This window comes from Caloenas nicobarica, chromosome 16 (genome assembly GCF_036013445.1).
Source record: "Caloenas nicobarica isolate bCalNic1 chromosome 16, bCalNic1.hap1, whole genome shotgun sequence".
NCBI lineage: Eukaryota > Metazoa > Chordata > Aves > Columbiformes > Columbidae > Caloenas > Caloenas nicobarica.
Genome location: NC_088260.1, coordinates 6,013,442 through 6,025,776, shown reverse-complemented (window position 1 = coordinate 6,025,776; position 12,335 = coordinate 6,013,442). Strand labels below are relative to the sequence as shown.

The following is a 12,335-nucleotide window of genomic DNA, read 5'->3' as shown; positions in this document are numbered from 1 at the left end:
GGTCGGGCCGGGTCGGGCCGGGCCGGGTCGGCGGCACCGCTGGGAGGGCCGCGCGGTACATCGGAAGGGTTTGGCGGAGCACCCGGGCGGTGGCGGAAGTGACGGCGGGGGCGGAAGTTCCCCCCGCCCCGGCGCTCCCGCTCGCTCGGTCTGTGGGGCCGCGCTGCGCCGTTCATGGTGAGGCGGCCCGGGGGTGCGGGTGGGGGTCCGGCCCTGGCCCGAGGGGTTGGGGTGAGGCGGGATTTGGGGATCCGGCCCCCGGCGCGGGTGTTTTCATTCCCCGGGGGTTGTGGGGCTGCTGCAGCCCCCGAGGGAGCAGGTCCAGGGGTAGGGGGTGGGATCCGGCTCCCAGAAGCTGGGGTGCCTGCCGGTTCATTTCTCGGTGCGGTTTGGGGCGGGCAACCCGGGGGGCTCTGGGTCTGGTGGTGGCCGGGCCGTGCTGTGGTGAATGGTCCCGCTCCGGGAGCCCGGGCACGGTGTGTGGGGGGCTGAGGCCGGTGGCTTCACACGCAGAGAGCCCTGGGCAGGATCTGTGCCAGGGAACGGTTCCCTGTGCCCGTCTCTGCCCATCCCGGTTCCTCACCTCATGGAACGCAATGTGAACGCGTAACTACAGTTCCGTTCAGATTCGCTGTCTGATGGTTCTGCTTTTGATGACAGCGGAGCAAAAATCATTCAGCGCAGTAGTAATCCAGCACGCTCGGGAAGTTGTAGGACCTGGGTCTGTCCGAGATGGCGGGACGATAATGGGACGATAATCATCCCATCTTGTCACCTTGTGATGCATCTCAGTGACTAACAGAGATGTAGTTTGATTAAGGATTTATCGTTAGCTGCTCTCAGAGCATTTGGAGCACTAAGCTAACGTGTTGCTGTTACAACATGTGACCTCGTTAGCTGATTGGAGTCTGCTGTGTCCAGGGACCGCGGGCAGAGGTACTGGGGAGCTGGACGTTGGGTTTTGCTGTGCTGAGACGTGGGAGCGCAGGGAGGAGAGTGGGAGGCTTGTGTGCGCTCTCTGTACAGCCACAAGTGCTTTAAAGAAAAGACGTGTCCAGCAAATGTGGATATTCTGCATTTTAACACACAGGAATTATCTGCTCAGGCTCTGTGTATTGGGAATTGCCCAGTTACATACCAGATTATTCATGGAGAGCTTAAGCTTTAGAAGTTGTGAAAGAAACGAAGGCAGTTTTTGTGGGGAAGCACTGGCTTTTGCGATGTAAAACGCTGCTCAGCTTTCCTAGCATTTGTCACTGGCTGAGTTGATTTACTTTCTTTAGCTGGTTTATGTCACTGCCAGAAAGATGAAATTAAATGTCTAGAACATGTGAAAACTTTACAAAGAGGTGGAGAGGAGCTAAGGCCAATGGTGCCCAGCACGTCTGTGACTACTTCTGTGTAAAATAACACAAAGTTGGGAGTCACGCAACAGAGCTGCATGTCTAACGGGTAACCCATCGCTTGCAGGAAGAGATGTCAGGAGAAAGTGTGGTGAGCTCAGCAGTGCCGGCGGCTGCCACTCGCACCACCTCCTTCAAAGGGACGAGTCCCAGCTCCAAGTACGTCAAGCTGAACATCGGCGGAGCGCTCTACTACACCACCATGCAGACCCTGACCAAGCAGGACACCATGCTCAAGGCCATGTTCAGCGGGCGGATGGAAGTCCTGACGGACAGCGAAGGTAAGGGGCTGCCCCTGGAAACAGGAGCATTGAGTCATAGCCCCAGATATTTCTATGTTTTATTAGTGTTAAAACTTGCAGCTTATATGACTGAGAAAAGATGTGAAACAGGATACGTATAAGAGTTGAATAGTGGCCTAAAGAACAAAGGGGCAGGAAGAAGTCCCAAGGCTCCTGTCAGGCCCAGATAGCATGGGATGTCTTTTTCTTTCGAAATACTAACTCTAAAGCTCTTAAGTGTGTGGAAAATGGGGGAGAGAGTGATTAAGACACTGTGAGTCAGGACTTGTGTGTTTACTTTGAAGATCAGAACGCAGTTCCTTCATCTTGTTGCCTTCCCTCAAATACAAGTATAAAATTTGCTCTGAAGACTGGGGGAGTGTTATGAGCTGAAAGCTGATTTTTTTTTAATGAAACTGTTTTCTTGTGAGGGTGCTGTTAAAACCAGTTGCGAAATTTTTAGGAAAGTTTGCTGTATTATTACTGACAATAAAAGGAGAGAGCTGGCAAACGGGTCTCTGTGTTAAATGTCTGGAAAGAAGGAATGTGCAGTATGTCAAATTGCAGTCTTCTGAGGGAGCAGTGCTCAAATACTTCACTTCCTTACCAGAGACATTGATTTTATCTTCTGCCGAGTTTCCATAAAACATTTACCTTTAAATGAATACGACAGTCAAAATGTGTTCATGATGCCTGCAACTGGTAGCATAGTATTATCTCAGCATTCTCACATCGTGGGAGTGTCACGGAGTTTAATTGCAAGCACAGCTTTCTGTTTGTGCGGTGACCTTTGCCCAGAACTGTCGACGGACTTGGATACCTTGTCTTTAACAATAGCTACCGCATCGCTGAGCCTAAAGGTTCAAAACACCTTTTTGTAGCAAGTTAATTATATGAAAATTTTGTTTGAACTTGCTGAAAGTATAGAAAATGTGGTATGTGGTTAGATGAATGGAACTGAGTTTTGAGTGCTTCAGTCTGTATTTAGAGGTCACGTGGAACAAGAGATGGATTTAGTAGGGCTCTTGTGATAAGCTTTCTTGAGACAGGAGGAAGTGGATTTGGAGGATAAAAATGTAAAAAATACAACCTAATTATCTGAATATTCCTGTTTTAGCTAGAAGTCCTTATATTTAAGTTGGGGAAAAATAAAAACCTGCATTGTTCTGGGTGTTATACCCTGGATTTTGCGAGTAAAGCAGCAACACTGGTGCTGTGGTTTGTGGGCTTCAGATCAAAGGGTCTCTCAGCTGCTTCTCATGGGTCTGTGCTGGTTGCATAAAAACCCCAGTCTGTGGGTGAAATTAAAAAAAAATCCACATGTCAAATGAGAAGCAGCACCCTGGGAAGCCCGGAGGGGTGTTCTGGTGGAAAGGTGGTGAACCAGTTCATTGAAGACCTCCCTCCTCGCTGGGAGACTTCAGGCAGCTCCAGAAATATCCTCCTGTCGCTCTCTAAAGCTGCTCCATGTTTCACAACGTTTGGTAATTCAAGATTTCTCAAGTCTTTCAATTTGGAAATGAATCGGAAATTCCAGGTTAGTTTTGGGAGCCCACCCTTGCGCGGTCTCAGCACTTCCTCAGGGCAGATACCGCTGGGTGCCCACATGTCACGTTCCCGAGGCTCCGCGCAAATATGGGTACATTTTGCTGGAGAGCAGCCGATGATATTACTGCTGATACTGAGGGTAACTGGAGTTTAATCTGATTAAAATATCACGCTTGAGACATAGAATCACAGGTTTATTTTGCTGTGGATCCCACAGTGTCTGTGTGGGATTGTTCCCTTTAGCCAGTTTGTATTCTAATAGGAATTTGATACTTCCTGTGTGTTGTAACCAAGACACTCCGGTCACAGAGCTTCTTGCTTTATCTCCCCTTGCCTGGCGTGCTCCTGGAAACTGGGACAATAGCATTAGAGCTACTGGAGGAAACTCTTTTTATCTGAAATTCTTCAAAATAGTGCTGATTGGTCACACCCAAGACCTGGCACAGAACAAAGTGTTTCCTAGGAAGAGAAGCCAGACTTGCGGAGAAACTGGATGGAGTGAAGTTTTAAACAGTCCATGGAATGTGCCACTGGGGTCCTCCTCTTTGTTCGGACACATTTTTCTGACCCCAGCATCATCTCCTCAGCTCCTTCTCAAAGCTCTCAAAACAATTACAACACGCTGCGAGTTGGACCGTAGGGGAAGAGTCTGGAGTTCTCTGGCAGTGGGTGGCAGATGATTATTTTCAGCTTAGAAATTGTTCATGAACTGTAGGAAATTGGCATATTTCAAAAATTTTATTTTTATGGTAATGAGCAGACAGGAGGATGTGAGTTTTCCAGGTGCATCCATCCGTTTCCCATTTTCTTTTTTGCAGTGAGGTTTTCTTTTTCTCCTCACTCCTCGCTGCTGTTCACCAGTTAGTCGAGATGCTTGAGCTTCCTTCAGCTGCCAGCAAGGCTGTTCAGTGTCTGGCAGTCTGCAGGCTCAGGCTGCTGTTTCATCGGTCAAAGCTTGGTCAGGAAATGGAATTTGGTTTAGTTCGAGTGTTTGGATGCTGTCCCTGAGACTTCTCGTAAAACAAAAGATTAATTTCCTACAAGTCTAATGTATGTACATACAGTTCATGGATTATATATTTCTACCTCAGTGAAAGGATCACGGGACATTTTTGTAACACTGCAATTAAAAATGGCTTTAAATTACTGTAGCTGAACCCCCTTCTTGGGATGTACACAGCACGACTGGGTGGCAGCAGGGTCCTTTTCCTGTGAGTCATCTCGCCTTGGCTGCACACGGGCTGTTTGGCTGAAACAGAAGGTTTTCTGAAAGCTGTTTTAGCCGCCGTCGCTTGTATTTTGCAATGCCGCTTGAAATATTTTCTCAGCCCCCCTCCATGTGAAAGTGAGTAATTCTGCTTTGCTTTCGCCATCTGTAAACATAAAGTTGCAGCAGATTTTTACAGCCTACGGAAGGAATCACAGCAGAGCTGATAACAAAAAATTTCGGGGATCCTGATTCTGCCCTCAACCTGCCCTTCACCTCCCTCTAGTAAACTGTCAACTGCTGCATTTGTGGAATATGGATGTCCTTGGTTATTACCATGTCTTGTGCTCTCCCTTCTCTTTAAAATAGGAGGTGTTGCTTTCCATACCCCTGCATTGACAAATGAGCTTTTGTGTGCTCCGATTGCTTTGGTGTATATTGTATTCATTAGCCTGGATCAGCCTTTTGTCCTTTGATTCTCTGTGTTTAGTTCTCCTGCCTCCAGCTTTCTTGTTTGTTATCGCAGTCAGTAAAATTACAACTGCGAGCACACGTTGTGTTTTATGCAGACAGCAGGACAAGGAGGGAGTTGAACACCTGTAGTAAACTGCTGGAGAGTGTCTCAGTTTGCAACAGAACAGCACAAAAGGGCTATGCTCGCTTTCCAAACTGAACCAAATGTTCAGACTTTACTAGTAATTCCATTCATGCAGAACACACAGGGTCTGCTTTAACGTACTTTCCTTATTTGTCCAAAATATGAGTCCTTCCCCACAAGCGTTTCCTTGCTGCATTCCTGAGCCGCAGCCCGTGTGAGTGGCCATCTGTTCATTTATGGAAACTCCAACCTCAACATTGCCTGACGATTCTCAGGGTCCAGCCTGATTTCAGGCGTCAGACGTGCAACCGAGGGTGACGTGCAGACCCTTCCATCGCCAGATCACTGGAAAGCGTTTGGGTTGTAGCTCTGTTTTCTCTTCTTCGCACCATTGTCAGTACGTAGCGGTGCTGGTGAGCTCCAGGACATTCTACTTACGCATGCTGTCGCATCAGATCTTCCAACAGTTTAAGACATTGTGCTAATAGCACTTTGTTCTAACAAATTAATGCACTTTGGGAATATAGAGACTGAAACAGTGTTTGCTGTGACACTGCCAAGTCTGTGCTGCCTTTCTCATGCTGAGCTTTTTGCATATCTCCTGGAGATGGTGGATCATGGCAGGTCCCTGTGTTGTGTTCAGGTGCAACAGCGTTCAGACAGTCACATCTGCTTGGCTCTAGTAAGCTGTCTGCAAGAAACAGCCACATGTAGGTGTAACAGGGCCCTAAGATAGAAGGCGAGAAAATAATAATGTGTCAGGTGTAGAGGAAGAACAGAGCTGGTTAGTTTGAAAATGAGAAGGGCTCATTGCTCTGTGGAAATATCTGGAGAACTATGAGAAACATGTGATCTTCCTCCCTTACTCCCACATTCTCTGCACTTGAAACGCAGAAGACGATAAATTCCCTGTGCTTTCTGCTCCCCTACTCCAGCAAGGCCCTGGAGTTAGTCCCTCTTGGCAGGAACCTGCTTGGCCCAGCAGTCCCAGGCCACTGTCAAGGCCTTTTGCCACATTTGCCTCTGCTGTACTGTGGTCTTTTTCTGTCCCTAGGCTGGATCCTGATCGATCGCTGTGGAAAACATTTTGGGACAATACTGAACTACCTGCGTGATGGGGCTGTGCCGCTCCCCGAGAGCCGCAGGGAGATAGAAGAGTTGTTGGCTGAAGCAAAGTACTACCTGGTGCAGGGGCTGGTGGACGAGTGCCAGGCAGCCTTGCAGGTAGGTCGCAGAGCTGCGGAGAAGTCGGTTCCTCTGGCTGCAGGGACAAGGAGGCTGCGCTGGGTGAGAAGCAGCATTTGGGCAGAACAAGGTTTTCTGCTGGTCTCCACTTGGTGCCTTTCTGAGACTGGGATGAAATTGAAACACTTCATGTCATGGATCTGCTGGAGTCTGGTCACATCCAGAAAAACATACTGAGTTGTTCTCAACTTGTGCTACTACTCGGTTACAGTGGGGCATAAATAATTCCTCGGTTTCCCCTGCTGACTCCTGGGAGCGTGCAGGGAGCAGCCTGGCTCCTCTGCCGTGTTCTCCGCTGCTGTCAGGGTCTTACACGGTGAAATGATTGTGATCAGAGCCTGAACTGCGACTGGCCGCATAGTGCAGGGCAGGGACAAGTCAGACCCTGAACTCTTCAGCACAGCAAATGCAGGACCTGCCCAGTTACCATGAGTGTGCCCTATTTACATTCAGCTGCTGTTTGATTCTTGTTTCAGCAGAACAAAGATGCATATGAACCGTTCTGCAAGGTACCAGTCATCACATCTTCCAAAGAAGAGCAAAAGCTTATAGCCACTTCTAACAAGGTAAGAGAGGCCGGGCTGTGCTGTGGCTCGGGGGACTGGCCTCCCACCCTGGCCTTGCGTGGGGCCTTCAGGTTCTTTAGGATGTATTGTTAGTTTCCAACAACAGCTTACCCTAATATACATGCACTTCGACTGTTGGGCTGCAAAGCTCTGAAAATCTGGAGCAGACTAAACATTTCTTCTGAATTAAAAGTCAAATGTTGCTCAGGCTGAGCCTGGCCACTTATTTCTCCACATAAGGTGTTAAAACAGAGGGCATAGGCAGTAGTAGGCTGATGGAGCGGATCCAAAGTGCAATTAGATGTGCCATTTATCTGTCCACGATGGTTATTAACAACAGACACTTTCTTCAGCTAAAGGGAGTCCATGACTCCTGTTTTGGGAAGCCGGCTCACTGTGGCAGGTGGAGGGGAGGTTGCTGGTGACAATGATTAGTCCTGGTAATAAGGCAGAGGGCAGGTGAGAAGGGGTGATAATCTCGCAGAGGGGTCAGAAGGGGTCACAGCCCCATTGCCAACCTGCGTGTGACAGTTTTGCAGCAACACCAACCAAATCCCGCTGGGCTGGGGCCGGATGGTGTCACGTTGTGTTGCAGCTTCTCTGCTGGGGAGTGTTGGACTGAGCTGAGATTCCAGCTCTTGCTGCGCCTCCTGTAACTGATCTGTGGTTTGTGTTTTACAGCCAGCGGTGAAGTTGCTCTATAACAGAAGCAACAACAAATATTCCTACACCAGGTAAATGACATCGGCGGGACTTCTTTGAAGTTTTTCATAGACTAAAATCCATTATAAGCATTTGCTTTTTCTTCACTTCAAGTCTGGGACCTTATTCCCTTTTCCTTCTGTCCGTATATGTTCCGTGACATAGCACTGTTTCCATCCAGCTGAGCTTGAGCTTAGGAGTGGTTTCAGTTGGGTGATAGAATTTTGAACACAAATGGAATGGCTTGGGACGGTATTATTCATGGTACTGTTGATGTCGTATTGCTGCTTCTTCAGCAGCAGGTTTTCCTGTTTGTACTAGTCAAATGCATTACCCACTACAGTGCATAAACACTGCCTTGGTAGAGGGATGGTAAGTCAAAGGAAGCTGGATGTACAGGCCTGTAAATACTCACTGCCTGAACCCCCTTCTGTTCTGTGTGCTCTTAATTACCCCAACATGACGCTGCTTTCCTTCATCTCTCACAGCAACTCTGACGACAACATGCTGAAGAACATCGAGCTGTTTGATAAGCTGTCCTTGAGGTTTAACGGGAGAGTGCTCTTTATAAAAGATGTGATTGGAGACGAGATCTGCTGCTGGTCCTTTTATGGGCAGGGGCGGAAGATTGCCGAAGTCTGTTGCACTTCCATTGTTTATGCTACTGAGAAAAAACAGACCAAGGTAGGAGTAAACCCTGAATGCTTCCAGCCAAGGGCTGCACTGCTGTCAGACTGGCATCCTGGCATCTAGTCCGTTTTGAACACTCCTTTCATTGTTTAGCATCTCTGTAGAATGGTCGATGCCATTCAAAGTGGGAGCAGCACAGTGGAGCTCGTCCTATGGGTTCCTTGTGGGGGCTGCTTGGCTGTGGTGCTTAACACAGGGCAGTTGTGATATTCCAGATATTGCCTAATGTGGATTCAGTCCAGTTCTTCATCATTCTCACTTAACCAAGTTTGGTTTACATCCCTGTATAAAGGCAGGTCCTGTGTGCAGATTCCTCCTTTCCCAGGAGAAATCTCTCTGAGTCTGGGGGCAGGCCAGTTCTGGAAAAAAAACCATGGGTGCCAGGTCTCAAAAGCTGAAAGGAAATAATAGAACAGGAACTATTGTGTTAGAGAGGATTTCTGTGGCCAGAGTGCCATTAAGAAATTTTAAAACCAGAAAGGTATCAGGAATTAACACTGAGGTAACCTGGTGCCTGCAGTGCCAGGCAGTAGCTGAGAGTGACCTGGTTGCTCTGGCTGGCAGGTGGAGTTCCCAGAAGCCCGCATATATGAGGAGACGCTGAACATTCTGCTGTACGAGTCCCAGGACGGGAGGGGACCTGACAACGCGCTCTTGGAAGCCACAGGAGGGGCAGCCGGCCGGTCCCACCACTTAGAGGAAGATGAGGAGCGAGAGCGCATTGAACGCGTGCGGAGAATTCACATCAAACGTCCGGACGACAGGGCCCATCTCCATCAGTGAGCCGACCGACAGCCGCAGACTGCGCAGCGGAGCTGCCCTGCGTCTGACCGGTGATCTGCAGCAGAGGACCAGGTGGTTTAACTTCAGTAAAGTCTGTAAATTACGTTTTGTAACAAACTAGATTATTTGGGGTATTTAAATGCAGTAGTTCTAGGACAGGAATAAATAAGGTTACTGGGCATTCGATAGACACTATAAGATGGAGCATCTGGAGAAATGCCCTGAGTTTTTAGCACTCTTGTCTTTGCTGTTTTGTGGCTAGAGAGGAAGAAGGCTGGCTTCCTTGGGCTTTAGGAGTTATCCTGCACTTTAAAAACAAAACAAAAAACGAAAAAAGGTCTGTCAGCCATCTGCCTTCCCTCTGGGCACTCGCTGACCCTGTCTCCTCCTGGGTGTCCCAGCGTGGGAGCGACGCAGCGATGGGGACACAGCAGAGCCGCTGCAGAGCTCCATTTCTCCCAGGCCGAAGGCAATGGGGCTGGTGCCTCACTGGGACTCCCGGGGTGGGGGGGAGCAAACGCCATGTGCTGACTCAGTGTCTGTAGCGCTGGGGACAGGGGGACCGGGGCGGGCTGCGTGGGCTCAGGTGGCGGTACCTGGTCCCGGCCTCCACAGCTCTCGGAACCTGTTCCACGAAGGGTTCAGTGGAGCTTCTACAGCACCGAGCCATGGAGCCCCCTCTGCTTCATCCACACAGTCCAGGGGTGGAAGGTGTTAAAATTCCTCCCCAAGGAAGATCAGGAGCAAATAGTCTGTGATTGTGTTTCCATAGGGTGGTGTTGCTACCAGTTGCTACCAGTTAGCGTCTAGAACTGCTGGATCTCGGTGGGAGTTTGTTTCCGTCAGACAGCCAGTCAGAAGCTGCGAGTTTGTCACCAGGTAGAGCAGTTGTCACTGCAGGTTCAACCGCTCCGTGCCAGCCCAGCGCAGGCAGGAGATCAGCCGCTGTTGTTCGGTTCCGTAACTGATACAGGAGCTTTGTCTTGCTTTGAGGGCAGTGCCAGCACTGTGGGGGAGAGGAGCAGAGTGTGGCCCCGAGGCAGCTGCTCCTTGTTTGACTTTATCCGGAGCATATTCCAAGTCTTTTCAGAAATGGCAGCTGTGTGTGAAAGGGCAGAGCTACAGTGTTGTGTGGAAAAGGCCTGTGTAGTCTGGTTTTCTGAGAGTACTTTGCTATTATAAATGAATATTTTGTCTACCTCCTCGTCTCTTATTGCCTATCGTGGAGTCAAGTAACAATTCTAGTGGCAGGTAGTGTGTTATTTGATAGGACTGCGTGCTGAAGGATAATGAGCAGAGCCACAGCTCTAATATCTAGTGTAACAAAACTTGAGTGGGAGAGAAACCCCATGTAGGAAGTCTTAAACTTGCAGTCAGGCTGGCAGCTTGGCAGCACCTGAGTACTTTGGCCTATTCTCGAGTTTTTTTGACCCATCTTCTGGAATATCAAGCCCTGGCCTTGATGGCCAGACCTCTCCTCCAGAGCAGCAGCTCCGTATTCCTGTTAGCAAGGTGGGTGGTTGTTTTTCGATTCCTGCTCCCAGCTCAGGGCTGTTAATGACACGTTAACGTTTTAAAAACCAAAGGTGGTGTCAGCATCACCAGCGACATTACTCCGGTGGTTCTATTTCAAATAGCGGTTATGTCTCAAACTACGTCCTGCTTGTCTGTAGAGGCTGAAGTAAAGCATTAAGTGTTTGCTCAGTGGTACAATTTTGGATTATCACGTAAAGCTAAAGTGATTTCAAAGTTAGGCTGAGGTCATCGTTTTAGTAACCAAAGACTTTTCTAAGTTACAGACAACTGCTGTCTGTCGCAGATGTTCTTGTTCCTGTCTCTACTCTTTTGTCTTCAGCTACTGATTTATAAGAGCTCACCAGTAAGCGGCTGCATCGGTTATATTGTAGTTTGGCCGCTTCAGCTGTGTCCTGACAGTTACAGGCTTCTGTTTTAAGCTGTACTTACATGTTTGCAACACGCTTTGGGTCAGCAGAAGTCCATAGTGCAGGTTGTTGTGAAGGACCCAGTGCCTCTCCCTTCCTGCCTTCCGTGTGCGATAAGCCGGGGAGCGTGGAAGGAAAATCCTCGCATTGCACCGTTTCTCCAGCACTCTGTACTTTGACACTTAGTGGCGTTACTGGGCTGTTTGTGGGTTTCTGAGAGTCTGTGACAGCCCTTGGGGTCTGGACTCTGCGCTGCCACCACGGCTGTGGTCACGCTGTGCTCTAGAAACACCGGCCCACGGCTGTAGAATGCACCGACAGTCCTGAGCAAACCCTCCTCGCTGTGCTGGGCCGTGAGCGAGGAGGGACGGACCCTCCTCATCCTCGGCTGTGCTGAACCACCCACTTTCCTCACTCCAGCACTGGCTGTTCAGCCAAAAACCTGTCACAGGAGGTTCAGCTCCAGGAGGTGACATGTGGTGACACCAGTGCTAAGCACCTGACAGATCACATCTCTGTGATTAACTCCTCTGTAAATAGGTTCTTAACTGGCTTCAGGATTTCCTCTTTCGGGTTTTGCAAACTAAGTTCTTAAAAACCAGGGGTGATTCTTTTTACTCTTTGTAAAGCGGTTTATGTAGCTACTGGTTTAGTGAGTCACTCAGAGAGTTTGAATTTCTGTTTTGTTGTTGTATTTCTGGGCAGACTCTGGCTTGTCCCCTCCATGTGCAGTCGCTGAGCAGTGACAATGTCCTGCAGTTGTGTCAGTCCGTCTGTCACCTACCAGCCGCTCGTCCTCAGGCTGTACAGAGACTTTGTTAACTCCCTTGCACAAATGCTCACAGCTCCTGAGCCTATTTACTGTTAATGGTTTTGCCTCTGCAGCTGTCAGATGTCAGTGGGATGATCTGGGGCTGCCTGGGGTGAGCAGGGGGCACAGACCTGGCAGCTGGGGTGTCCCAGCACCCCCCAGCAGTCACAGCAGCAGAGCTGACTCAGAGCTCGCTTGTCAAAGTGATTTTGGCTGTCAGGATAGCGCAGAAGAGTTGGAATAAAATCTGCAGCACCAAAGCAGCTGCTCCCGTGTTTCCATCAGGCAGGTTTTGGGTCCCAGCCCGACCCTGGAGCAAAGCTGAGGCAAAACCTTTCAGTCTTAATGGAGATGTTCCCTTTCATGGACAACAGCAGCACATTCAGCTGTTCTGTACAATCATTCCCTCCCACTTTATACTTATGCACAAAAAAGCTTAAGCTGGATTTCAGTGTATGGTTGATGTTTGCAATATGTATTTTCTTTATAAATGTAACACAATAAATTAGAAGATATTTCATATTTACATGTGAGTTGCTTTATTAGTTGTTTGAAGCA

The 12,335-nt window shown here is 48.9% G+C and overlaps 1 protein-coding gene across 2 annotated transcripts; it reads left to right on the top strand.

The window, feature by feature from the left end:
• The first annotated feature begins 118 nt into the window (after nt 1-118).
• Nucleotides 119-12,303, top strand: KCTD10 (potassium channel tetramerization domain containing 10). 2 transcript variants are annotated; one of them, XM_065646711.1, is made up of 7 exons: nt 119-177; nt 1,471-1,684; nt 6,092-6,261; nt 6,762-6,848; nt 7,530-7,582; nt 8,039-8,234; nt 8,805-12,303. In XM_065646711.1, the coding sequence occupies exons 1-7, from the start codon at nt 175-177 to the stop codon at nt 9,021-9,023; spliced, it is 942 nt and encodes a 313-aa protein (XP_065502783.1). In that variant the 5' UTR covers nt 119-174; the 3' UTR covers nt 9,024-12,303. The 2 variants fall into 2 exon arrangements, with proteins under 2 accessions (XP_065502783.1, XP_065502782.1); XM_065646710.1 differs by having other exon boundaries at nt 6,759-6,848.
• The last annotated feature ends 32 nt before the right edge of the window (nt 12,304-12,335 follow it).

Excerpts from the sequence above, each read along its gene's own strand:
- KCTD10 (XM_065646710.1), top strand. Across the intron at positions 6,262-6,758 it reads AGTGCCAGGCAGCCTTGCAG|CAGAACAAAGATGCATATGA; the intron begins GTAGGTCGCAGA and ends TTCTTGTTTCAG. Across the intron at positions 7,583-8,038 it reads AACAAATATTCCTACACCAG|CAACTCTGACGACAACATGC; the intron begins GTAAATGACATC and ends CATCTCTCACAG.